This window comes from Epinephelus lanceolatus, chromosome 18 (assembly GCF_041903045.1).
Source record: "Epinephelus lanceolatus isolate andai-2023 chromosome 18, ASM4190304v1, whole genome shotgun sequence".
Lineage (NCBI taxonomy): Eukaryota > Metazoa > Chordata > Actinopteri > Perciformes > Serranidae > Epinephelus > Epinephelus lanceolatus.
Window position 1 is genome coordinate 16632349 of NC_135751.1, and position 25534 is coordinate 16657882.

At 41.6% G+C, this 25534-nt stretch overlaps 1 protein-coding gene across 3 annotated transcripts; it reads right to left on the bottom strand.

Moving 5' to 3' along the window:
- Positions 1–1357: 1357 nt before the first annotated feature.
- aclya (ATP citrate lyase a) lies at positions 1358–23976 on the bottom strand. 3 transcript variants are annotated; one of them, XM_078161297.1, is made up of 29 exons: positions 22350–22446; positions 22087–22167; positions 21528–21707; positions 19574–19696; positions 16622–16684; positions 16277–16467; positions 13307–13386; positions 12610–12740; positions 11118–11236; positions 9813–9949; positions 9655–9716; positions 9443–9560; positions 9171–9325; positions 8361–8454; positions 7472–7613; positions 7149–7317; positions 6958–7062; positions 6668–6864; positions 6509–6590; positions 6315–6425; positions 6057–6184; positions 5855–5948; positions 4362–4516; positions 4121–4271; positions 3882–4025; positions 3573–3686; positions 3380–3462; positions 3117–3193; positions 1358–3025 (listed from the first exon to the last, which is right to left on the bottom strand). In XM_078161297.1, exons 3-29 carry the CDS (start codon positions 21684–21686, stop codon positions 2931–2933), a joined length of 3279 nt encoding a protein of 1092 aa, XP_078017423.1. In that variant the 5' UTR covers positions 21687–21707; positions 22087–22167; positions 22350–22446; the 3' UTR covers positions 1358–2930. The 3 variants fall into 3 exon arrangements, with proteins under 3 accessions (XP_078017423.1, XP_033501139.2, XP_078017424.1); XM_033645248.2 differs by lacking the exons at positions 22087–22167; positions 22350–22446 and adding an exon at positions 23838–23976; XM_078161298.1 differs by lacking the exon at positions 22087–22167 and having other exon boundaries at positions 22350–22443.
- Positions 23977–25534: the final 1558 nt, after the last annotated feature.

The window sequence follows — 25534 nt, forward strand, 5'->3', positions numbered from 1 at the left end:
GCAAACAAGATTAATTTTAATGTCAAACTAGTAATCGCTATAACACCTAAGAATACTTAAGACACATAATGACGGAATAACCATGCAGGATGACGAATGAAACCATACTTTTTAAATAGGAAACGACGAATGAGAAAGCAACTTCCGCTCGTTAAACACAGACAGATTCTCTGACATGCGCAGTGGGTGAAAGGCGTAACCGCGTCGCTGACGTCAGTGGCGGTTCCCACTGCTGAACTGAGCTTTTTGCACATGGTAAGAAACTTGCTGTGACACGCATGTAGTTATCTTTGCAGGCCCAGGGACGGTCGAGTCACTCAAGCCTGCAATAAATGATTAGCTCCATACCATACCGCCTTGTATGTTCATATAATGTATAATTGCATTGTTTAAAACACTGTTTCTGTGATTTAATGCTTTTGTGGTCTGCCATTTAAAGCCATTAAGTCAGAACATTTTACTTTTAATTTGAATATTCTAATTGAGACAGAAACAGAAGGCAAATCGTGGAAGAGATTTGACTTGTTACAGCAGGAAAAGCACAAGCAGGATTTATAACAATATATATGATTGTGTGATTAGGTAACTGAGTCACTGAGCCAAATGCACAACAGCATGATCCTGCCATAAACACACTACATGGAATGCAAACATGACCATTATGTTACAGCTGTGTTTCACAAATTCAAATGTGTAGAGACATTTACATCTTTGCAGTTTGGTAAAATTGAACACTTTATAAAGCATGTTTGCATTTACCTGAAAACAGCTGGAGTGAGGGGTGTGAGTTCATGGACCACTTACAGCCCAATTTGATCTCAGATGGGCCAGACCAATAAAACCATTGCACAATAACCTATATGTACCATCAGCTCCAATATTTTCCATTTTTTTTGTAACGAATTACAAGTACATTCTGTAGACAGTCATCCTTTTACAAAACAGATGAACAGCCTGAGATGTCTCAAGAAAAATAAGTTCAGCATCTGTTTTTCCACATTCAGTCAGCCTACCTCTCACTGTCATTATATGTGCATTCATCCACACATTTCCTGATACAGATTCTTCTGCACTGAAGCTGCTGATTGACAATATTTTGCTCAATGTTCAATATCTTTAAACATGGTCACAGTAAGTGTTTATTGTTATAGTCATCTAGTGGACCGGATTTGACCCTTTGGCGGGCCGGTTCTGGCCCACGAGCCGCATGTTTGACACCCCTGGTCTGAAGAGATAGTGGGCGTGCGGAGTTGTAGGGAAGTAATATAATGTCAAAGTCCATTACCCAACCTTTACACATGTATGCACTTTGTTAATGGATAGGAGCTAGAAGATAAAGCTGCACACACACATTGTATTAGTACATTACATTAATTACATTTTATTTAACTCAATTACACAGTTGTCGACATACAACAAATCAGTATAGAGGCACATTCAGTTCACATTGAGACAGTTAGAAACATAAACATTGCGATATCACTGGTGAGGTTTCTGGTTGTCCACTGAATTTTTCTACAGTTTTGTAACATTCACAGAAAAGATGACACGGGTGATGGCTGCCACACATTTTCTATTGGACCTCATAAATTGTGGGGAAAATGGATATTTTCCTTTCACTTCAAAGAGAAGTTTTGTCCTGCACTCAGAGTCTATGAGCAGATGATTATGAGCAGATGTCCACATAAAGTTTCTCTACAAGGTCTATGAAATGTCCTAAAGTGAGACTTGTATGCTGTCATATTAATTTGTTTTATTCAAATTAAGAAAGTTAGTGAGTAATAGATGGAGCAACATGTAATGGCATTTAAAATCCTACTCTAAGAGAAACTGGCATTTTAAAAAAGAAGACCTAATGTATTCATCATATGAAAATATATAAAGCTATAAATAAGTGATGGGATTTTACTGCTAAAATTATTTACTGTCTTATGGTGCAAACACAGAAATACTCTAATAGTTATTCAACGTAATGCAATGGGATTTAGTGCATTTATGTAAACAATATCAAGACTGAACAGGCCTTAAAAACAGTGAATATGTAATCCTGCGAGATCTAATATCTCATAGAAGGTGGCAGTATAACTGCATCCTAGGGCTTATGGCAAAAAATGAAATCCACTTAAATAATTGGGGAGGGGAAAAAACATATTTTTCTTCCCATGTCTAGTAACACTCAACTCCCTTTTCAACCTTTTTAGAAAAATACTCCCATATATTTATCTAGCTGAGAGAGATCATTTCCTGGGTACAGCAATTGGCAGCACCTGCCAGGAATGACTCATAATGGTCCAGTTTGCCACAGCAAGCAGACTGATGTTTCACTTTTGCCACTGTGTCAAAAGACATCAATGAAAATCAAAACTATAACATTCTTGTACCGTTTACTTTTCACTATTAATACACCACTACATAAATAAAGCTCTGATCTACAGTATGTCCTCATATTATAGGTGTTACATGTTCACCCCTGGTCACAAGCTCATGATTCTCAGGTGGCACGATGATAAGAGCTGCACAGAAACACAATAGTCTGTGATACATGCTGGGTTAATACAACAATGATACATATTTGGCGTAAATAACAGTACTTGGCAGTCAGTCATAAAGAAGTCCAGTTATACGCCCTCATCTGTGTGTCTGATTCATCTTTAAATCTCCCTAAAACATCATCAGTCTCTGGCTTTTGTCTTACTTGAGCTTCACAGTTTAGCAGGTTTTACTAATATTCACACAACTGCAGCACTGACAGGTTTCCAAAACTAAAAACATACTCTTCTGTTAAATATTTGCAATTTACAGCTATATTAATAGAAACATCTTCCCTATATATTACGCCACTGTTTCGGGGGCACAGATCACAGTATGGGCGGGATATTGATGGCTGGGGTGAGGAGACAGAGGCCGACACTCTGGTGTAGTCCCTCTGATTACATGGACATGTGTTCTGGGAGCACATAGGAGATGTCATCCCAGGGGTGGCGATACAGACCCTGCTTCAGCCTCTTCTGGTCCAAGTAGTGTCCTGAGGAGATACAAAGAGGAAGGATTGAATGTCAAGTGTTCATCTTGCATATGCTACCGTAGCTGTGTGTCTGTACATAGAAAAGGCTTACCAATAAATCCCATGCTGCGTCCCAGAACAAAGATGCCATTCAGAGCTCCAATCTCAACAAACTCATCAGCTTCATCCCTGTGGTGGGTGTGATGGACAACAAGGATAAAAGCTCATGAATTTAAAAGATTTCTGTACATAGTGTAGGCATAATGCGACTTATTTTGTACCTAAACTCAAACATATGGACAATGAGGAAAGTGCAGGCTGACACGTTTGATTTAAGGCAAAAAACAACAACATGGAGAGTATTTATTGGCTCACCGTGTGAAACCACCACAAGTCCTGAGCAAGTCCACAAAGGCCACACCGATGAAGCCATCCACATTCAGGATCAGGTTGGGTTTCTAACAGAACAAAATCAACATAGAGGGAAAAGAAGATCATGTAATTTAAAACAGAATATGTTGCTGCTAAGTAAAGGCTGTGAATGACAGGATGAAGTGATAAATCTTACTTTGGATGTGGTGATCTTTTCTACATCAAGGGCGTAGTCCAGCAGCTGGGTGGAGGGGAAGTGCTGCTTCACAAAGTCCTTCAAGATCTGGACTCTCATGTCTGGATTGTTAATCTGGGGAAGCACAGAAAATTCCCTTTCAGTTGGAATCTTTCGTCTCTAATCAATCTGGTTTCCTCTACCTCTAGTACCTCTCCTAGCAGCAATTTAGCAGTGTAGTACAGCTGTTATTCAATAACAACTCTGAATTAACGATCAATCTGCTGCTGTCCACACCAGATAAACACATTACAGAGCTGTGGTACCCACCGACTTGACTCTGTGTCCAATGCCCATGATCAGCTTTCCATCCTTCTTCATCTTGTTTACAAACTCCATTGGCAGCATGCCACTGTCGAATGCCTTGCTGAACTGTTTTGCTGCAGCATCCAGAGCACCTCCAAAGCGGTCACCCTGAAGAGTGACAAAAAGAAAAGTATATGCTCATGGTGGACTTTTGCAGGTCAGTTAATTAAGTACATGAATCACATGTGTCTTAAGTGCCTTACGATGGTGAGAAGTCCGGAGGTGAGGCTGGAGATGAGATCTTTGCCAGCTCGAGCGCAGACAATAGTGTTGTGGGCACCGGAAACAGCTGGGCCATGATCAGCAGTCACCATCAGGCACATCTCGATGAACTGGCAGGCATACCTCGGCAGCCTGAACACAAAGGAGGAAACAATAATGGTTTTGTCATTCAAGGATTCCTCAAGAGTTTGTTTATTAGAACTACTAGGTTACAAGGCTGACCTCCTTTGGAACCAGAGAAGCCCCAGAGTTCCTCCCAGGCCTATTTCCGACTTGAAGACCTCAGTGATGGGCATGCCTGCGTAGATGAGCTCCTGACCCCTCTCGTCACAGATACTGGTCATGAAGGAAGCGGGCTTACGGATCAGACCCAGCTCCTGCAGGGCAAACAGAAAAGGGGAAATTCACTCCATGTACTTGTCATCCATCTGTCTCATCGATAGACTTTCTACAATAATGCACATAAGCACTGTGAAGTCACTCATTGGTTTTTGAACTCATGTTTTGAAGCCTTGAGTTTGGCATTTCGGCTGTCACCATTTTAGATTTCTGGAGCCAGAAAAGCCCATATTTGGAGGGTGGAGCTAACCCTAATGCCAGCTGGTAGCTTGGTTAGCACAGTGTATTTACAGTCTATGGTGAAATGTGATTATGCTAAATTTCTCTGGTGAAAAACAGATTTAAAACCATTAAAACAAAATGTACTTACAGGACAAACTGAACAACCAACTCCTTAGGGTCCTTAACTAGAACCAAACATAGAATAAGACCTTTTTATGAGACCAAAATGTTGGCGGTAACTTTCATGAACTGAAAATACACTGAAAAAGCAACAGCTATGGCTAGAGCTATACTCTGTAAATCTGGGGTTACACCATTGTTTTATTACCTGACCAACTTTGTTGCCGTAGTGGAGACAGATGGCATCTACTGTAGCTGTCACTCAAAGCGGCTACTCCCTCAATTATGCATAACTTCAAGCATTAATAACATTGAAACAGGTGAGTTATATAAAAATTTATCCCAATGTTGAAATTAGCTACAGAGCCCCAAACCGTTTTTGCAGAGATGAGGACTCGAGTCATTGTGACTTGGACTCGAGTCGACTCAAGTCGCTGTTTTGATCACTTGTGACTTGACTTGACAAAAAATAAAAGACTTGAGACTTGACTCGGACTTGGAAGTTAAAGACTCGGGACTTGACTTGACTTGAGACATGATGACTTGAATGACCTGAGTGTTATTCACATCATGTTTTCGGTTAGAATATAAAATTAATAAATTAATTTAAAAAATAATGTCGATTACCTGGTAGGAGCGCAGGCTGAGAATGGCGTTGTCATGATTGGATCACTACCCTGTCAATCAGTCATGCCCTCTCTACATACCTTACGTGTTTATTGGAGAAACAGGCCCTCTTATATCAGATAGGCATCAACATATCAGCGGGAGGGGTACCGAGAGTCATCGTCTTTGGCTTTCGGAATTACCAGGCTGTAAACATGTTTATTTCTGCTGTAAAGTTGGGCATTCTCACATGGGAGTCTTTGGGGATTGTCTTGCTCTTGGAGCCAGCCTCAAGTGGCCATTTGATGAACTGCACTTTTTGGCTTCATTATTCAGCCTCAGAGGTTGCCACTTGGTCTCAAAAACAATGATTTGTTCCAGTCTTGTTTTGCTTCACTTGTACTAATCTTGTTTAGAGGCATACTCACTCGTGCCCAGGAGTAATCCATTGGCACAGTGGGAGGAGGCATCTCTTCAGCTGGCTGGATAACTCCTTTGGCAACGAGGTCATCATAAACAGAACTGTACGGATTAAAAAAGACACCGACGATTGTGAAATGAGCTCAGGAATCATATAAAGAACCCATTGGAAATGTTAAATGTTAAATGAATACGGCAATGTGCACTGACTTAATAATTTCTCCAAGCTCATCAAAGCTCTTGGGGACAAAGGCTCCAGCCTCCTTCAGAGCCTTGTTCTTAGCCATTGCTGTCTCAGAGGCCTGGTTGGCACAGGCTCCTGCGTGGCCGAACTGAACCTGAGAGGAACAAAAAGGTGCAACATGAGTCAGAAATGTCATTAAAACAGTCAGCAATTTATTGACATTTTCATTATGCAGCTGCCTAATGGTGTCTGAAATACACCAGACTGTACACCCGCCCTCTCACCTCTGAGGAGAACATAGTGGCACAGGTGCCGATACACCAGCACACCACTGGCTTTGTGATCCTGCCCTGTTTTATAGCCTGGCAGATCTTGTACTCCTCTGTGCCTCCGATCTGTAGAAGACAGATTAAGGATGTAGCGATTCAAGAACTGTTTAGAAGCTGCAGGCACCAGTATGTGTAGATTTATTCCTCACCTCTCCCAGCACAACGATCATCTTTACTCCAGGAGTGTCTTGGTAACGCAGCACATGGTCAGTGAACACTGAGCCTGGGTATCTGCAGAAGAATCCAAAATTACACACTAATTCAAATTCACAAGCTTGTACACTGCAGATAAAAACGCAGTTACATACCTGTCCCCACCGATGGCAACGCCTTCAAAAACACCGTCGGTGGTGCGGGAGATTATGTTGTTGAGCTCATTGGACATGCCGCCTGAGCGGGACACATAGGCCACACTGCCTGGACGATAGAGCTTGGAGGCGAGGATGTTATCCAGCATGCCTCCTGTGTTCCCGATCTTGAAGCAGCCTGGCTTGATTCCTCCAACCTGGACAAAAACACAAGGATTTGCTTGTTTGTTCAGATAAAAGAACACACAGTGACACTGGATGAATCTAATGATAAGTGAAGCAAGACTAACAGTTGCTGGTCCAATGATTGTGACACCCTTCTCATCTGCTGCCTTGATGATCTTCCTGGTGTGGGCCTCAGGGATTCCCTCTGCGATGATTGCAATGGTGTGAATCTGAAAGGATATTAAAATAAAGGCTTGACTTTGTATTTCTCAGCTGTTAGTACTTTGCAGATGTTTCAGGATGACGGTGCATTTACCTGTGGGTACTGCATGGTCTCCATGGTGCTATCAAAGGCTGAACGCAAAGAGGCAAAGCTGATGAGCACATCCACATCTGGGTGCTTCTTCATGGCGTCACTCATGTTCTTATACACAGGGAGGAGGATCTCTTTATGGCCCCAGTAGAACTTCTGCTTGTGGTCCCCACTGAAAGGCAGCCACGCAGAAAAGCATTTGTCACACAGTGAAAGGATACCATTTACTTTAAGAGATTTTTATCACATTAAATGTATAATTAGGATTCATTAGATTAGTACAACAAAAATAAACAAATTAAAGAGGAAGAACAGAGCACACTTACGTGAACGGGTAGACCATGGCTGCGACAGATGGCTCATCTCTGGAGCAGACATAGTCAAAGTCCAGCATACCCTGTACTGCCCGAGTCTGCATACCCCACACTATGGACTTGGTGTGTTTGTTGAAGAGGGTAGTTACCTTAGCTGGAGGAAAAGGAACACTGATACAGAATAAATCTGAATACCAGGTCACAAAAATTTATGGGACATCCCCAAAGACTTGGTATTTCAACCAAATGGGTGCAGCAGTGCATGCCTCAGCGAGCACCCAGACCATCTCAGCCCATGAGTGCACATTCATTTCTTTATATGACAAGGTGTGTGCACCTGTGTGAGAATGCATAACACAAATCCTGAATTATTTTTGGTGAAAATGAAAAGTTGGATTGAGTGGGCTGGTTTTATTTCTAATGCTTGGAAAATTAGGCAAACTAGACTGAATAATACAAAAGAATGAATTCATGTTTCAATATAATTTACATTTAGTCTCACATGGAAACTGACAGTCTGCCCTCTAAGCCCGTTTTGGCATCTATTGATGTCAGATACTACACTGATATCAGAACACAGATTGTAAACCTAGTTTAATTCCCTACTGATAATTACAACAAACAACATGGACATATTGATCTTGTATCAAATCATATGTCAGCACACCGAACCTCCATTTTAGTGAGTTGGGATGCAGAGCCCCCCTGCTGTCCAAAGGGGGAGCTGTAATACCTTAACTCAACCTTGCATGATCACAAGGCTTCCACCTATCAAGCTGCCCAGCGGTGGACCCAGCATGAAACACATCAAAGCCTCGGCATTCACAGTGCAAAGATTTCCCTGTGCAATGGTGTGTGTGTGTGTGTGTGTGTGTGTGTGTGTGTGTGTGTGTGTTCTCACCGATGGGAGCTCCAGCTTTGGCATTCTTGGCTGGTGAGCCCTCAACTCTGGCTCTGTTTTCAGAGAAAGAAGCAGTTCTGCTGGATGCTGGAGTCTGAAAATGACAACAACGACAAAAAAGATGCATCAATTTTTTATTCTGCTGTTCACATTTTAAAGAAGTCTGTGTGTTAATGAGGACAGCTCTACTGAGAACTGATCTGAGTTAATGGTAAAAATCTGGCAAAACACTGGTCTTTTATATTTATATTTAAGATGCTTAATGAAAGAGCAGGGTTCGGGTTATTTTCTAAGATAAATTACACAATGAGTGTTGAATTTTCATGCTATTGGCTCCATAAGTACATTTTCCTGAAGGATGCTTCACTGAATTTTAGTTTTTTTGGCTTTAGAGTTATATATCTATCATTAGATTTAAAGCAAACAGGCAAAAGCATGCATGTATGTACACACGTGCTGGCAAACACACTCACTTTGCTGAAAGCCTCTGCACTGCACAATCTTAATGGATGCCTCGGGGCAGTCACAGTGCGTTACTGACCGTGGTCTCACGACTATGTGAGTGGGAGCAGTCCACAATGCCTTACAATGCTCTCATACAAAAGAGCCATTGGGCCTCTGATAATCTGGTTCACTAAGAGGACAAGACAGTAACTGAAACAGAGGCTGTGGCATGTGAGTCTTCTGCTCACTCTGCCACAAAACTGCACCACACTACTGGTGGAGTTGATGATGTAAAGTCATTGCACAGTGAGCTGACACAACAGCACGACAGCCTATTTGTCTCCGTGGGGTCAGTATGTGTCATACCGATGTGCTGCCGCTGGTGTTGAGGAGGAAGTTGGCAGTGTGGGCAGCAACAGGAGGCTGGTTGGGGATTGGCCGGTGGCCCAGTGCCATGCCAACAATGGCAGTCATGTGAGTTTCTGTGCCAAAAACATGGATGGGGATCCCAGTGGTCTTTCCTGAGGAGAACAGGCAGAACCAAATTAAGTGTGGTGTCAGAAAATCAGCAGGTGCCTGCAGATAAAAATGCAACCCAAGATATTTAAGTCCATGTAAAGTAAGAATGTACGACATACCAACTTCTCCCATCACCCTGAGACCTTCCTGGTAGTTGGGGCCTCCGCGACGGACAAAAATGGTGACCTCATGCTCCTTCAGTGGCACCTGATAGTCTCTGATGGCTCGAACAATCCCCTAACAAAGACATGGATATGCTCAGTGAATACCTTGACACTGATTAAGTACAATTAAGCTCACTACATATTGAAAAAAACATGTGATACTGTACCTTAAACGTTGCTGCAACATTTGTGAAGTTTGCAATGCTTCCCCCAATGATCAAAACCTTTCCTGGAAAACATTATGAAGGATACATCATTTTAAAAGAAGAAAAACAAAGACCATTTTGAGTGCACTGAGAAACTTTGAACAGAACTATTTTCCTACCATCAGGGTGCTTCTCTCTGGTCATCAGAGACAGGATAGTCTTGGCGTAGTCATAGGTCTGCTGTTCGCTTGGTGCTCCTGAATACTCCCCATAATTAGCCAGCTCGTTGACGCCACCCAGGTCACAGATTGTGTCACTAGGAGAGTTTTACATTAGTCAACCACTAACAGGGAAAAGCAACAGCAACAGCAGCTGTGTGTCTCTGATAGGGCCAGTCATACTAATGTTTTAACGTGAAATGAGATGATCAGCAACTTAAAGAGACAGTTCACCCTAAAATCAAATATATATATTTTCCCTCTTACCTGTAGTGCTGTTTATCAGTCTAGATTGTTTTGGTGTGAGTTGCAGAGTTTTGGAGTTATCAGGAAAGATGTCTGCCTTCTCTCCAATATAATGGAACTAGATGGCACTCAGCTTGTGGTGCGCAAAGTGCCAAAAAACTACATTTGAAAAATTCAACAGCAATGTCTCTTTCCAAAAATCATGGCCAGGTTACTCAAGATAATCCACATGCCTTGCTGCGAGCAGTTTCATGTAGGAACTGTTTTCCTTCAACCAAACACACCTGCCAACCGTATCACCACGCAGAAGGAAGCGTGCATCTACTAATGGACTAGAGGCACGTGCTTGTGACGACTAGAGGCACGTGCTTGTGACACCTCGAGATAAAAACATTAAAGACATCCTCCTCGACTGAGCTGTAACTTCAACTAGCTCAGTGGTGCTAGGTGAGCTAGCAGTAGATGCATGCTTCCTTCTGCGCGGTGATACTGTAGGTGGGTGTAGTTTGGTATAAAGATTTTTCATTTTAGGTTGAACTGTCCCTTTAACTTGAGCACTAACCTTCAAAAAGCACTTTTTCTATTTGTTTCTAAATTAATACCAAACTGTAAACAAACACAGCAACTTAACAGTGCACAGAGGGAATAATTAGTCATGGCTGATGAGTCCGCATGTCACGCTTTACACCTGCGACAGACGGTGGAGTGACGGAGACACCGCTCATTCCTCCAGACTCTCGCTAAAAAGTCAACATCCAAGGATCCAATTTAGCAGGCAGCTGAACGGGCAGAGCCTGAGCTGCTGCACCATCAGTCTCAACTGCTGCATCATTGGCATACACTCCTAATGCTAAACCCAATTATGTGTAGTGTAATCGATGTAATGAGGATAAAGTCAGGGGACAACTTAAGCAGCCAGATGAAAACATCCAATTGGATTATTTCAGATACATGACCACTGCACTGGTGTCTTATTTATTCAAGCTTTGTTTTACATAGTCTGGTACTGTGACTGGGTACCTGTACACCACTGAGGCGCCTCCTCCTGCCACCATGGTCCAGATCCTTCCTCGGGGGTTAAGCAGGGTCAGCTTGAGGCTGGCACCACTCTTGGCATCAAGGTCTGCAATATAGGCCTCCTGCAAACGTTAAAGCAAGGGTCAACAAAGAGGTGGAAGACAGATTAGATGAATGTTACAGAAGTAGGAGGTGGACTTGCACAAGCACCTCTCCATTTGGCCGCCTGGATTGACTCGAAAGACTTATTAATTGGAAATATTGTAAAAATAATATGAGTGTTGGTGGATGTGATGTGCAGCAGTGGTTGTTTGTGACAGTCAGGGCCACAGCTGGTGGCTGTGAGTAAAAAAGCTCCCAATCAAAGGCACCCGCTGTCTCTCATCTCCACTCTTAACTCACAGCAGCCCAATTAGAAGAGCCTGTCTGGTACACAGACAGTCTGTCTCAAACGAGCTCCTACATGCAGCAGCTAAAAATAGCAGAAAAGTCCTGTATCCAAATTATTGAGCTCCATCATGCAGGTGATTTAGTTACATTCTCCAACAGTAGACATTGAAAAGACATTAGAATAATGTCATAATACAGCTGTTTTATGTAACTATAAGACTAGTTTCTAAAAAAAACAAAAAAAAAAACACTGAGGACATGTCAAGGTCTTGTTAAGCTACTGGCCAAGTGATTTCTCAGTTCAGCTTTTGAGATACAATTCTTAAATTTACCACACTATATCTACCATGTCATAAAAATGTTGTCATTTTTTTCATGAACATTGGAGATTTATTGAGCAAAAATTTGCAGTACCTGTTTACACAAACACATAATGATGCACTGTAGGCTCACATTTTCATCTGGATTGTTTGTGGAGGACAGTCTGAAGATGCTGTGCAGCAAGTTTGGTGTCAATTTAGCCAAGAATGTGGGAGGAGATAAAAAGAAGACGAACAGCAACACTGGCTAAAACAAGAGACACCAGTAGCAGAGCTGCTGCCAAGGCCTTAAAAAATATCTACATTAAGTCAGATATTTTCTAACAAAGCATCTCATACATGTTATTACAGCTTAAGACATGACGTCAACATATTGAGTCTTTATGCACAGCTCTCTGCCCAGACAGCCTTACTCCAGAATGAATCATAAAGGCTGATTAACTGCTGTGTGTCGATACCGCCCTTCCTCATTAATTCTACTTGGAGCAGCTGTGACGGGGGCAGCTACAGAGTAGGAGTGGTGGCTTACCCCACCCTTCTTAAGGCTAAATTAAACAGTTTAAGTCTTATGGAAAGGTACTACGTGAAGTCTAGGTCAAGGTGTAGTTTGAAATGATGGGAAACAGTCTGAGTTGCCTCTAAAAGTGGTCATTTGTTCATTCTACATCCTGCTCAACACCCACAGTAAGATTTTTTTTCCTCTTTGGAGAACAACACCAGCTATTTAATGCTGACAGACTGAAATCTGATGCTTTGCTCACTCCCTCTCTCCAGTCCTCCCTCACCTCAGGATAAGCCTCCCTGCCGAAGGGTGGAGGGAACTCCACATCACCCCACTTGGCCTTGCAGATGTAGTCAGCTGTGGCATCAATCTTGGCTGCCATGTCCAGCACGTAAACTCCATCTTTTGTTACCACTGAGAGATGAGGGGAGCAAAAAAGGGAAAACAAGTGTTGAGATCTATACTCCAACAAGGTTTACAAACACCCACCCACTGAGTTTCATGATGTTATCCTGGGAGGAGCATGCTCAGGAACAGGTGACCACAATCTTCCTGCTGTCCCTGCAGGAGGTGGACAGGAAGTGAAGATGGGGAGGAGGTGGTATGAAATCAAAGCAGGGAACTGGTCTCAGCAGCTCCTGCTGCATCCACAGGAACAGCTGCCAGAGGGCACGTACTGGTGCCCAATTATTCCATTATAAATACACGCTGCCTTCATCAAACAGGAAGTGCATGAATTATTTAAATTGTTTCCTCCCTCAGTGTTCAAAATGTGGCAGAATAAACTCCTGCCTCTTGGCTTCAAAATGGTGTTTTATTATGCATTGATGCTTTCATCTCCAATTTCCTTTTGATGTCCTCTTTCCAATTTCATAATCTGATAACATATTTATGAATCTGCGTTGTAATAAAATGTATATGCCAACACGACTGCTTGTTCAGACACAGCACGTCAATGTAGCGAGGAAAAAACAACATACCCAGTGGGTTGATCTCCAGGTATGTGAAGAACAGGTCCTCATACAGGTTGAAGAGTCCGACAATGAAGCTGGCCAGCACCCTGCAGAGAGATGATGTTCAACACATTAACCTCTCATCACTGTGAACGTCTGCTTTATCATGTAGCAATATAAGGAGCAGGGGTGTTGTGATAAGCTGGTATTCTTGTATTAACTCCCTTCCCCTACACCATCTGGTTGTCTTTTCACTATCCATGTAACTGCTCTTTCTGTGCGCTATTGTACAGTTAGAGTTACAGAGTCTCTTCACCTCCCTACACTTGTTTATTGAGTGCAATATATTTGCCAAAAAAGGAACAAAATGCACAATGAACAAAATTAAAGATACATTTAACTACATTAAATTTCTATAGATATTGCAATAATATCGTTATCGTGAACTCTTTGGGATTCGATAAACATTTAGTGGAAACTGACATTTTGTGATATCGAGCCCTAATAAGGAGTTATAATCACATCACTGTGAGATATTTTAACAAGCAGATTTCACTATTTTCTGACATTTTGTGCCCAAAAACAATAACCAAGAAAATAATTGGTAGATTAGTCGTAAATGAAAACGATCATAACTTGCAATCCTAAATGTGCAGGATAACTGCAAATTTAGAGCTTAATTGTCAAACAAATGCCGTTTTTTTATCCTCTAACTTTCTACACATAATAGTATAATAATAGTATCTATATTAAAACTATAAAAATATGAACTCTAAAGCAAACAAAAACAACCTAATATGTTTTTGAGTATCGCTGATCTGTAAACCAGAACAACAATAGAGTAAAGTTGAAGTCACGACATATGGCCGGTGATTTAACTATATTTTGTTTATATCTTATAATTTCAGTGTAATTCAAACCATGACAAACTACAGGCAATATCAGTGACAGATTGTTAAGGCTGAGCTGGACAGGAAACAGTCCACCTGTAAATTAGCCTTGCTGCAGAGAAGGAAAAATCTAATTTACTCCCTCCATCACTTGTCAAAACAGAACAGTGAGGAGCGGGGGGTTGCTGAAGGAGAAGGAGGAGGTGGGGGGAGGCAGTGTTTTGCTCTCCTCTCCTGCCTGTCAGTTGTGCAGGCAGCTCAGCGCCTTTGTAACCACGTCAGCCTGTTGTCAGGACTCCGACTGGCCTGTGGGGGAAAATCTGTGACCGAACTCCTGAGTGACTCAGCTTCTGATGGGAGGGCAGGAAAACTGGCCAAGTGCTGCTTTTGTTTTGAATCCAGAGAAGTGTAGGGGGTGAGGAGGTGAGATGGGGTTGGCAGAGTGATTTCTGGGGCAGCTTCTTCAATGTCAGCCAAGACAGTGGGTCTAAAGAGGATCTGCCGTCACAGGAGGACGGCTGGAGAGATGGATGGGAAGGGTTGGATGGGGTGAGCCGCTGTATCCTTCCCATCAAAATAAACGGACGTGCTGTGAACGTGGCTGTAGTGTAAAATAGGCTGGGGGTGGAGTCTGATCGAAGAAAGGCGAAGCAGAGGGGAGTTTGTCATTTGTCTAATGGAAACCCTCCACCCACCTCCTCCTCCTGCTGCTCCCCCTGCATTTACTGCCAATATCAAAGTGCCTTCTCTCACTTCATTTGTATCACCCTTTTGTTTTCCTCCACTAGCCAAGAGTTTAATTGTTTAATGGAAAATACCCACTTTTTTCCTTTTGGGGGACTTTTTTTTCATACATTAGTAAAGAACCAGTGATGGATGATTATTATTAAAGGTCATAAATCATGACAGACTGAGTGGAAAAGCAAAGTCATAGTTAATTCGCATATTCCCTTCGTCTGATGACTGGTGTACGTCGCTGAATGTTTCAGGGCGCTTTTGTTTTTAGAGTTACTGCTTCAAAATAAAATAGCATTTTTTAAAAAAAAATCAGTTTGTCATGCAAATCATCTAAATGATTTGCACGTATGGCCTTTGACAATAAACTGCTAATTTTGGGGGGTGAAAGTACACTCACATGCTATGAAACATGATTTCTGCATGAGCATCATTGAGAGTCTAATACGTACCAGGTAGACACATACACAAAAAAGCTAATTCTATTAAATATTAAAGGTCCATTGTGCAGGATTTAGGGGGATATGTAGGCAAAAATGGAATATAATATGATAAGTATGTTTTCTTTGGTGTGTAATCATCTGAAAATAAGAATCTTCATGTTACCTCAGAATGAGCTGTTTAATATCTACATAGGGAGTGGGTCCTCGTTGGCGAAGTCGGCCATGTTGCACTGACATGTTTCTACCATAGCTCAGATTAGACAAACCAAACACTAGCTCTAGATAGGACCATGCGTATGTTTATGCCTGCCACTGTAGTTAGCAGCCCCTCCATGACGAACCAAACAGCATCGGAAAAACACTGATTTGTAAGGTAATACTACTTTGTTCAGAGTTTTTACCGGTTTAGATCACCAGGTTCATTTGTTTTGGAGAAGGGGACCTCTGTGGATAATTTGGCTCCTGGTAAAAACCTCCTGAACACAGATTACTGAAGGAATTCTAACCAAGAGTTCATGCTTGGCACATAGGAGAAGTTTCAGCTGGTTGCAATTTGTAATCCTCACCACTAGATGCCACTAAATCCTACGGACTGCTCCTTCAAGCTTATAAAATTCAAATTTTGTTGGGAATGTTATCAAAGTGGTCTTGGTAAAACTCTGTGGTCTGAGTTTGATGTATTAAATATTTTTCAGGTGGTCTATCTCCACTACTACGTGATGCAAACAACTCAGACTGTCAGCGCTGAATAATAGCTTACACAGTCTTTACAAAAAGTCAGAACTGTAAACTCTAAGCTATTTATTGTATTGCACTGGATTCTTCATCTATTATATTGAATTTTGTCCACTCCCAGCAAATTAATACTCTCCATCACTGACACAAAGTTTTCCATAAGGCACCACAAATACTTTTCCAGTCTGACTCACGCTTTCTTGTCGTTGGGCACGTGAGTCAGCAGCTCTTTCTTCACAGAGTCTTCACTGATTTTTTCATCCACCCCAATCAGCAGCTTCATGGCCTTGGCATCAACATCTCCCACATCCACCCCTCCCTCATGGTGGAACAGCACATAATCGCCTTCCCGGGCAGCGTAGATGCACACGTAGAACTCCTCCTCCTGAACAATGGACCATTAAAACACAGACGTCAGTTCATACATTTTGTACCAGACATTTTGTATCATCACTGCTATTAGAGTCTAGTGGTAGTAGTGATGAAGTTTTAAAGAGGCATCTAAAAATTGAGATTTATCTGTGCAATGGGTGCTTTACCTGTTTATGGGGGACAAATGGCTCGATGAGGAAGTTCTTGAGAACGCCTTTGGCTTTTCCCACCTGAGGATCATCAACAGAATAATTCTCTCAAGGAGATGAAATACTTAACAGGTGAAAGAAGCAGTTAAGAGCAAAACAGTAAATTAGCATGAAATCCCATGAGTTAAAAAAAAACACACAGCAGCATCTGGCTGGTTTCAATCTTAAAGGTTAACTTCAATAACAATTTTTAAAATTTGGTCCAGTACTGAGCAAGAGTGCTGCTGCCGGGGGCCAAAAAAAAAACCCACTATTAGTTGACATAAATTATGCTGCCAACATGCCCTGAGAAGTTATATTGTAATTTGTAAATTATTTCCATTAGTCGATTGGACTTGAAATAGTGTCCAGGCTGAAAAATACCAAAATTACCCTTTATACAACAATCCCCACAAATTAATTGACATTTCAAAAGAAAAAGGAGACAGGTTGAGAGGAAGGAGAGAGAAAATGTCATGTATTACTGTAGGCAAAGCCCCGCTAACACAGCCACAGCTCATTTGGTGAGGCTGTCATCGCTCCCCTGCTAAAGGCCACCAGGCACAAAGTAACAAAGTAACCAGGGACCGGCTGAGAGCAGCCAGCCGCAGAGAACAGAGCAACATGACAAAAAAGGGGAAGAGAGGGAGTTGCCATTTTGAAGTGTGCAAATAAAAAGGACGTTGATGATGGGCGGATAGAAAGAGAAAGCCTATCTGACTGAAAAACCCACAAGGGGCTCAGACCAACTCAGATAAATGAACTGACACCTCCATTACTGCCTCACAGAGGGAAAAAAGAAAAGCCAGTCATGTTGTGGATGCAGTTTGTGTATGACTGATTCAATTAAACCACTTACAGTGACATGACTACACCAAATATGATAAAGTCACTTAAGAAAGTGAAGCACTGTGAGGAACTGGAGCATAAAAGAGCAGTGAGCAACATGTAAAAACAAAAGGAAGTGAAAAGGATATTTAACGTGTAAAAGTGACTCGAAGCTGCTGGTATCTAACCTGACTTGTTCTTCTACACAGAGCTACTCGGATGATTTCTCTAAGATAAGCTCACAGGCTGGTTAACAAAACAAGAAATATACTAGCAGTAAGTATCAGACAAGATACCTACATGTAAATGGCAACATGCTGAATTTATATGATGAGAAACAGCTTCCTCAGCTATTATAAGACCAAGATGGTTGCATTAGGTTATTATTATATATATTATCTATATATTATAGATTGTATAGAATAATAGATATAGCCACCGTGACATCACCCATTGGTTTGTGGGCTTCCATTTTAAAGCCTCGATAGGCCGGGAGCCAGGTCCAGCTCTTATATTTTTCTGCTACCTTTTTTCATTATCATTTCCTGATAGCCTATACCTTGGTCATACAAGTATGAAATTTGGCAAGGAGTACCCTAACTCAAAGGAGAAAGTAGCAAAATAAGATTCTGGGGCTTGCTGCCATTATATTTCAAAATATCACTCACAACATCCCAAAAAAAAAAAAAAATATGACTGTCCGTTTGACAAATTCTCATCAAAAATGATTATTTCTCATCATTTTGTGATTATCACCACTACTTTAATTGTACATAGAAAACTTCCCAAGCTAATCATCTTCAATTTGAGCCCAAGTTGACTTTTCTATATGTAAAATTACACTTGCTTTGGCCTAAATTTGTCACTATACCTCAAATCAGAAAAAAAACAGAGCCTTCCAGAGAGTTGCCTTGCCAGCTATGTGAATTCAGAAATGTTGAGTTTAATGTCAGAAATGTACAGACTCCCTTGATCAAACTATCCATTACAAACTCAAACAACTTGTGCAGTATATTCCAAGTCTCATCCATTAAGTCGTATGCTCAGTACCTCCTAAATATATGCATTTTCATTTTGTTCAAACACGCACACTTTTCCATGTGCGCTACTTGTATGTGGGATTGTTTTAAATCATAATGTTCCTGCAAAAATGCTTGTGTTTGGGAAGTGCTGAGCATACAAGACTTGGATTATACTGCACGAGTTGTGTGAGAGTTTCTAAGCAGATGTTTTGATATAGTTTTGCTGTTGTTAAATGCAGCTTCAATTTATAAAGAATTTTCTGTTTTTGGATTCTTCATTCACCATGGAGGCAAGTGAGAAAAAGCTTCCTTCATAAACCCAATGTAACATTTGGTGAGAAACTGATTTTAAATGGTCATTTTGTGGGTTGAGTATTCCTTTAAGGCACCTCATGTTTTCCCACAACATACATCTGATGGTAATTCATCTGCGTAATCACTTTAACTCTGTCCTATATATATACTCTTTAGAGAACAATAAAGATCAAATACCAGCTGACACACTGCCCACACTGCCCACAATACAGCTGGGACTTCATTTATTCTTATTTACTGCCACAAGCCGCAGCTGACAGCTTCATCTCATCTGTGAAGAGATACATCTATGCAGTCTCAGTGCTGCGACACACGCTGACACTCTCCAATGCTTTATGAACCACCCTCGCCTCTCCATAACTTGCGCCTTGGTTTATGAGGCAAAGCAACATCTCAGTGGCACAGTGATGGATCCTTTGTGCCGTGGTTATGCTGATTGGATATATGGACTGAGTGTTTATTCACCAGCGCTTCAGCTGACTGGACTGATTTACTGCCACAGGACTGATGCTGAACCTCTCAGCAGTCTGGGCAGCTGTTTAGGCAAACATACATCAGACAGCAAAAAAACACACATAAACCAACAGCATCAGTGCAAAACAGAGAAGAGCAGGTGAATGAAAGGGCAACGGGAGGAGGGTCTGGATGAAGCTCTGGGGTAATATTGATTGAAGGAGTGTTCAGCAAAGTGCACACTCTCCAATAGAGGGGTGGGTGAAGGCAATCAGCTGAGAAACAGCGGAGAAAGAGGGGGTGGATGACGTACTGTCGCTTCTCTCATGAGACGGGGTTTCAGCCACTCTCTGACGCCATTCAGGTCCAGGTTGACGCCAACCAGGCCCAGCTTCCCTCGCCTCTTGATCAGCTGGTCTGGCTTCACCACAAGTCTCTGGAGAAGGAAGATAAATAATGGTGAGTGTTAGCAGGACCAGCAGGTGCCTACACTGAGCCTAAAAACTGATGTTTGAATTTTGAAATGCTGAGCAGTAAGTCTAGAGTGTATTGTATGTTACATATTTCACGGGAGTAAATCTGAGGGAAAAAATAAAGCTGAATATGTTTTAAGATATGATTTTAGCTGCTCTGTTGCACTCACATCATGACACAATATTTATCATTTCAAAGCTGAACATGGTGATTAATTCAAACAGTTATTAAAATGTCAAACTCCGTTAATGACATTTCAGAGACCGTTCACTGCTCTTGATTCATTTCTTTAGATTCAACTAGAACAGAAACAATGAGTCAGCAAACAAAACACACAATTCATCTGCAACAATACTGATTATAGAATAATTGTTAATGTTAAAAATACCAAAATTCATCAGGTGTAACTCCTTAAAATAAGAATTTGGAGGTTTTGGATTCTTGTCTGGACAAAACAAACAAGTTAAAGTTGTGCTGGCCATTTCATTTTACTGTTCTTGGACAAATTGTGAAGTAATTTTATTCAGTGTTAAATAAAAAAAATAACTGGCAGATTAAAGGAAAACAAGTGTTAGTTGCTGCTCTAGATCTGACAGACAAAAATATAATGTACATCTGACCCCATCTTAAGAACAACATGGAGATGAATTAAAAATGAGAAAAATTAAAGCATCCCAAGAAGAGTGTTCCATGACTGGGAGAACCCTATGGACATGCTAAATGTTGAGCAACTGATTTTGCACTTTAAATTTGATCAGAAGTCAGTTTATAGTTGGGACCGTCTGGGGTTGGATCACTCAGCTTTCCAAGGCTACGCTCTTCCAGCCCCTTCACAATTAATGATTGCTCTGCGGTGTTATGCAACGTGATCTCCACTTAATCATGTCTTATTATGTCACTTAAACCAGCAACAACAATGCTTACACTGGATGTTAACAATGATAATCTGAAAACTGGGATGAATATTATTTAAGTAGGAATCTCTCCCTTCTGACGCAAATGCAAAATTACCTCTGACCCCCCCCCCCGACTGACCCCGCTGCCTCTCACTTGCAACTAAGATAAAGAGAATGACTTATGACAGTGGACCCATTAGTATCTGGGTGCTCGCCAGTGAGCAAAGAAGGAGAGGGGGCCGAGGGTGAAAGTTAATGCAATTTCCTAATCAATTCTACCGCAGCACATATCTCCATGTATCTGCCCTCCACATCCTCCACGTACCTTCCTGATAAAACCTTCAGCTGGGAGGGAAACACAGGGGGAGAATGTCATTTCATCCTGCTAGATGAGTCACGGCTTAATTCAATTAACTTCTATCACAGCCTGTCTATCTGCAAGTGCTTCGCTATGAGGAGTAGTGAGGGTCGATCTGCACGTGACTCTCCTGCACCTGGAGAACTCAAGAAATCCAAGCTGAACTCTGACCTTCCCCGTCAACAGAGCCAGTGAGAATTTTTCTTTTTACAGATTAAGAGTAAGAAAAAGAGCATTCTCCTGCTCTGTTCTCTTTTGCATTCACGCTTCATTTCCACCAGGACTGTAACAGAGCTGCTGGATCGCTCTGCTCTCTGAGACGTCAGCTAACAAGCACCAAGAGAGCACTCAGCTGCCAGCCTAAGTAATTGTCTCCATAAAGAGGAGATCATTTTCCACAACCTCAAGGGCGACTGTGCTTTAGGCTTTTATGCTCAATAAATTTGTGATAAAACAAAGTGAGAGTTCACTCTGGAAAAAAAGAAAAATCTTCACACAATCATCAACATACAGTTGCATCACAAAATCTTCAGCCCCACCTCTGTGAGCAGCCATGGGTGCTCCTGCACCAGTCGGTCGAAGTCGGTGTCGGGCGTCACGTTGGCATAGCGGAATCTGTTCTGGATGGCAGCCGATGTGCAGATGTGCTTGTAGAGGAACTCCTTTCCCGTCTGCTCGGAGATGGCTTTGGCCGACATGACTGCTTAGGCTAGACTGGCCTGAGAGGAGAGGGAGACAGACAGGGAGGTATACAGATGAGCAGTGAGATGGATGAATACAGAGTAGATAGTAGATAGAGATTTGGAGAGATGGGTGGATACAGAAAAGGACAGGAGTGGGCACAAGAGTTTAAAGGTTTCTGAAATCATCTCCTTTTTGAATGAGGTGATAGGCAGCACTGTCATTTGTATTTTCCATTAATCATATTGAAAAAAACCTGCCTGATACAGTGCTATTTAACTGCACAGGACAGAGAGACTGCTAGAAAATCAGATTACACACAAACTGCAGATTCAGACAGTCTGTCCTTTCGCACAGGGGGATTTTTTTTTTGTTTGTTTGACCTGCACACTAATGAGGTAATAGACACTTATTTACCACTCAAATAATCAGGTTCCCTCTGGAGCCTCAGCAGAGTGTACAGAGTGTAGTAACTGGACTCTCGCCACCAGCCTATAACTGTGACAGGTGAATATGATTTGACCGATGATTAATAGTGCGGGAAAGCAGCAAAGACAAGACATTGATTTTTTTTTATGCATTAACTCTGTGAGTGTCAGAGTATGCTGAAAGTGAAGGAGGAAATCTGATAACTTGTAATAGCATCTATAAGTCTTATTGCAAAAGGGAGTAGTTGTGACCTTTACACTTTGGCCACAAGCTTCACTCCTATCTCAAACAGGACCAGAACACGGAGCTCGCAACAGGATGTCAGGGCTTGAATTTTAAAACACTGATAGTCAATCACTTCTCCCTATGAGGAAGCACAAATACAGGTACTAGTTACAGACCATAAGCCATGTGAAGGTGAATTCCACAATTGAAAACTCTCACATAAACAATCATATAAACCAATAACATTTTACAGCTGTCTACCGAACACAAGTTCTGTTATCTCTCTAGAGGAGATCGAGATCAGGAAAAACAGGAAAGTTAATTACGCTGTAATTTAGAATTGCATCACCTGCAAAAATATGGTGTAACCAGGGCTGCTACTTCTCTGAACCTATCCCTGATGTTTGCCTCTCCTATTTTACAGTTGCACATTAAACTCCATCCTGAAATGTAGTAGCTTATTGTTGCCAATAATATACTGCAGAAGCGTGGCTTTTGACCTAGCCACAGTGTTTATGTTCCTAAGAGCAGATTCAACCTTGCTGCAATGCCATTAATACATGTTTAATTATTGTTTTATAATCAGTTGGATCTGTGGTTTCAATCATACTTAAATGTAATTGAAGTTCAGAAAAGGTCTATGCAACACCTGCTGTGACACACTGGACCAGCTGATTCCTCACAGGACACTGATTATCTCTCAAACTGAAACTGCATCAGTCTTGAGGAATGTGGCTTATCACACACCACGGCTTTCACTAATTACCATCTCTCCTAAATCACAGCTGTGCATCATGTAACCTTGGTGGGATGGCGTACTTGCAGAATCTGTTTCTTCTACATGGCTCATTACGCTGAGAGCCGTGATGCCTGCTCCAACAGGAGTCCCTGCTCCACACCGGGGCCCTGGCAGCTATTTCTTAAATGGATTAATGGGACTGTCATGGTCCTTTCTCACTACTGATCAATGCTGTCCCTGAGTCACCACAGCGCTGCTTCCAGGCCAGGCGAACATGGTTCATCCAAAGCTCATCCAGGTTCCATATACCATCCATTTTCTCTGTGAAGCTGACCTGTCAGATATTCAATATCACTGCTTCACACCAGCAATAACACTGATTCAGGTGGCACAAAGTTATATTTAAAAAGAGGGGGTGATGGATGGCTGAAGTAAAAAGATTAAAGTTGTAGCTTTAATTTAATTTGGATTTACTGACTTGTACAACAAACCTGCCTGGCTTTGCAAAGATGCTGATCATAGATGCTCCACAGATTAATTCAGCTGTTTCATTCATTTACAAACCGGTCAGACAGCAATACATTTTTTGAGTCCACATCACCAACACAAGGAAAAACTTGTAGTGATTACTCAGACTTCTTGATGGTCATGATGCAGCAGGAGTACAAGTGAGTACAAGTCTGTTTGTTTTTTCAGAGACAAAAAAAGTCAGAGACACAGTTAGAGGAAGTAGTTAGAAAGAAAATGGTTATTTAAATTAACAATAAGTAAATACCTTGTTTGTTTTTTCTTCCTTTGACGGCTCTGGTAGTGTGTAGCGGTTGTAAGTGTTGGATTTCTGGGCAGCGCTGCTTCCCTCACGCCGGCAGAGAAGACCAGAGGTACCGGAGCTCTTCCTGGGAGTTTTGTCTCCATCGCCCATCTGCCGATAGGCTTGGCTGATGTTTCCTGGCTTCTGATTGGTTCACTCCGCACCATGTTCTATTGCTACCTTCAGGGACACTGGGAAAATTTGGGACCCCGCGGTGTGAAGCACAGTCCGACAATGGATAAGTCTTCATATATGTATATTTAAGCTTACTGTACATTTTTTATTTTTCATATAAAAACCAGGTTTAAGCATTAATATTCTTAAAAGATGCCTGAATGTGTGGATAATATCGTCATTACGTGAATCAAATCCAGTGTAGTTAATGTTTGCTTATGGCTTCAAAATTAATTAATATCCTGCGTTGTGAACGTTTTCTCGACTTCATTTTGCCACTGAAACATACATTAGTTTTGCAGTGGTCAAATGTAACCATAGTAATAGAATTCCTATAGATGTAAATAAGTACATTACTCAAGTACTTTTTTCCATTTCATGCTACTTTATACTTTGACTCCACTCAGGGGCGCAGCACCAAATTCTGGACCCTATACATAAGTAGTCTCTGTGGGCCCCCTGTCCTTCCTGTCCTCCTTTGATCCATGTCTCTTTGACACATCTTTTGAATTTTTTTACAAAGTGAGTTTGCTTTCTCTCCCTTTCCTTCTATTCTTTATTTTCTTTATTGGAGCCCTGATTTCCCTTTTTTGGGAAAGACATGACGGTATATGCTGGTGCACCAGCAGAATAGGCAGTCACTCACTTGGCTCTAGCTGTGTTTAGAAACGAATCCCACTGCAGAGTGAACTAAACCATTTTGTGCCTTTACGGGGTGAGAGGGACCTCATAAGCCCCGTTTCCACCAAAAACTTTAGAACCAAAAGTAACCCCTGTAGACATGTATCTGTACCCTAGATCTGTTTAGCGTTTCCTCAGCAGACGGTACTCTTCTCTTCACCAGTAAAACACAGAAAGGTCTGCACCTCATTTATCACCTACATAACAGGGTTGCACACTGACATTTTTAGAGCAAAAAAGAACAGGCTGCAGTGAGAGCCTCTCTCGACAGGATTTTTAAAAAATAGTCCCTGTCAGGCAAGAGCAGAGTTGTAGTGCTGCCAGAGCGCACTGGAACGACACTTTGACGTGTTTTCCTCCAAGCGAGGGTTAGAATATATGCCAGTTGAAACTTCATAAACATTTTCAAACACTGAAAGATCAAATCATCACTAAAGTGTATGTCAACCAAGAAAAACAAATGGAATAGTCAAAGTTGTCATACTGACTTTTTGATTTGTGTTGATTCCATGTTCCAGGTTGCTAATAGCAGCCAGCAGTCGGCACAGTAAATCAAGTTTATGCAGCAAAACATCCTTTCATTTTATGGTTATAGTTTTCTAATGTGTGTAAAACTTGCCACAGTATGAACAGTGGTGACATAACCTTCAAAACCAGCCACAACTCAGTCCTGAGCAGAGTGACAGTTCTCTATTGACCAATCTACAGATTGCAGTATTTCAAGCTCCACCTTTTAGTGTCAGATCACTGTCTTAGGTACCCTGACAGAGGTGTGATGAAAAATGATGACAGTTCTATTGGTGCCA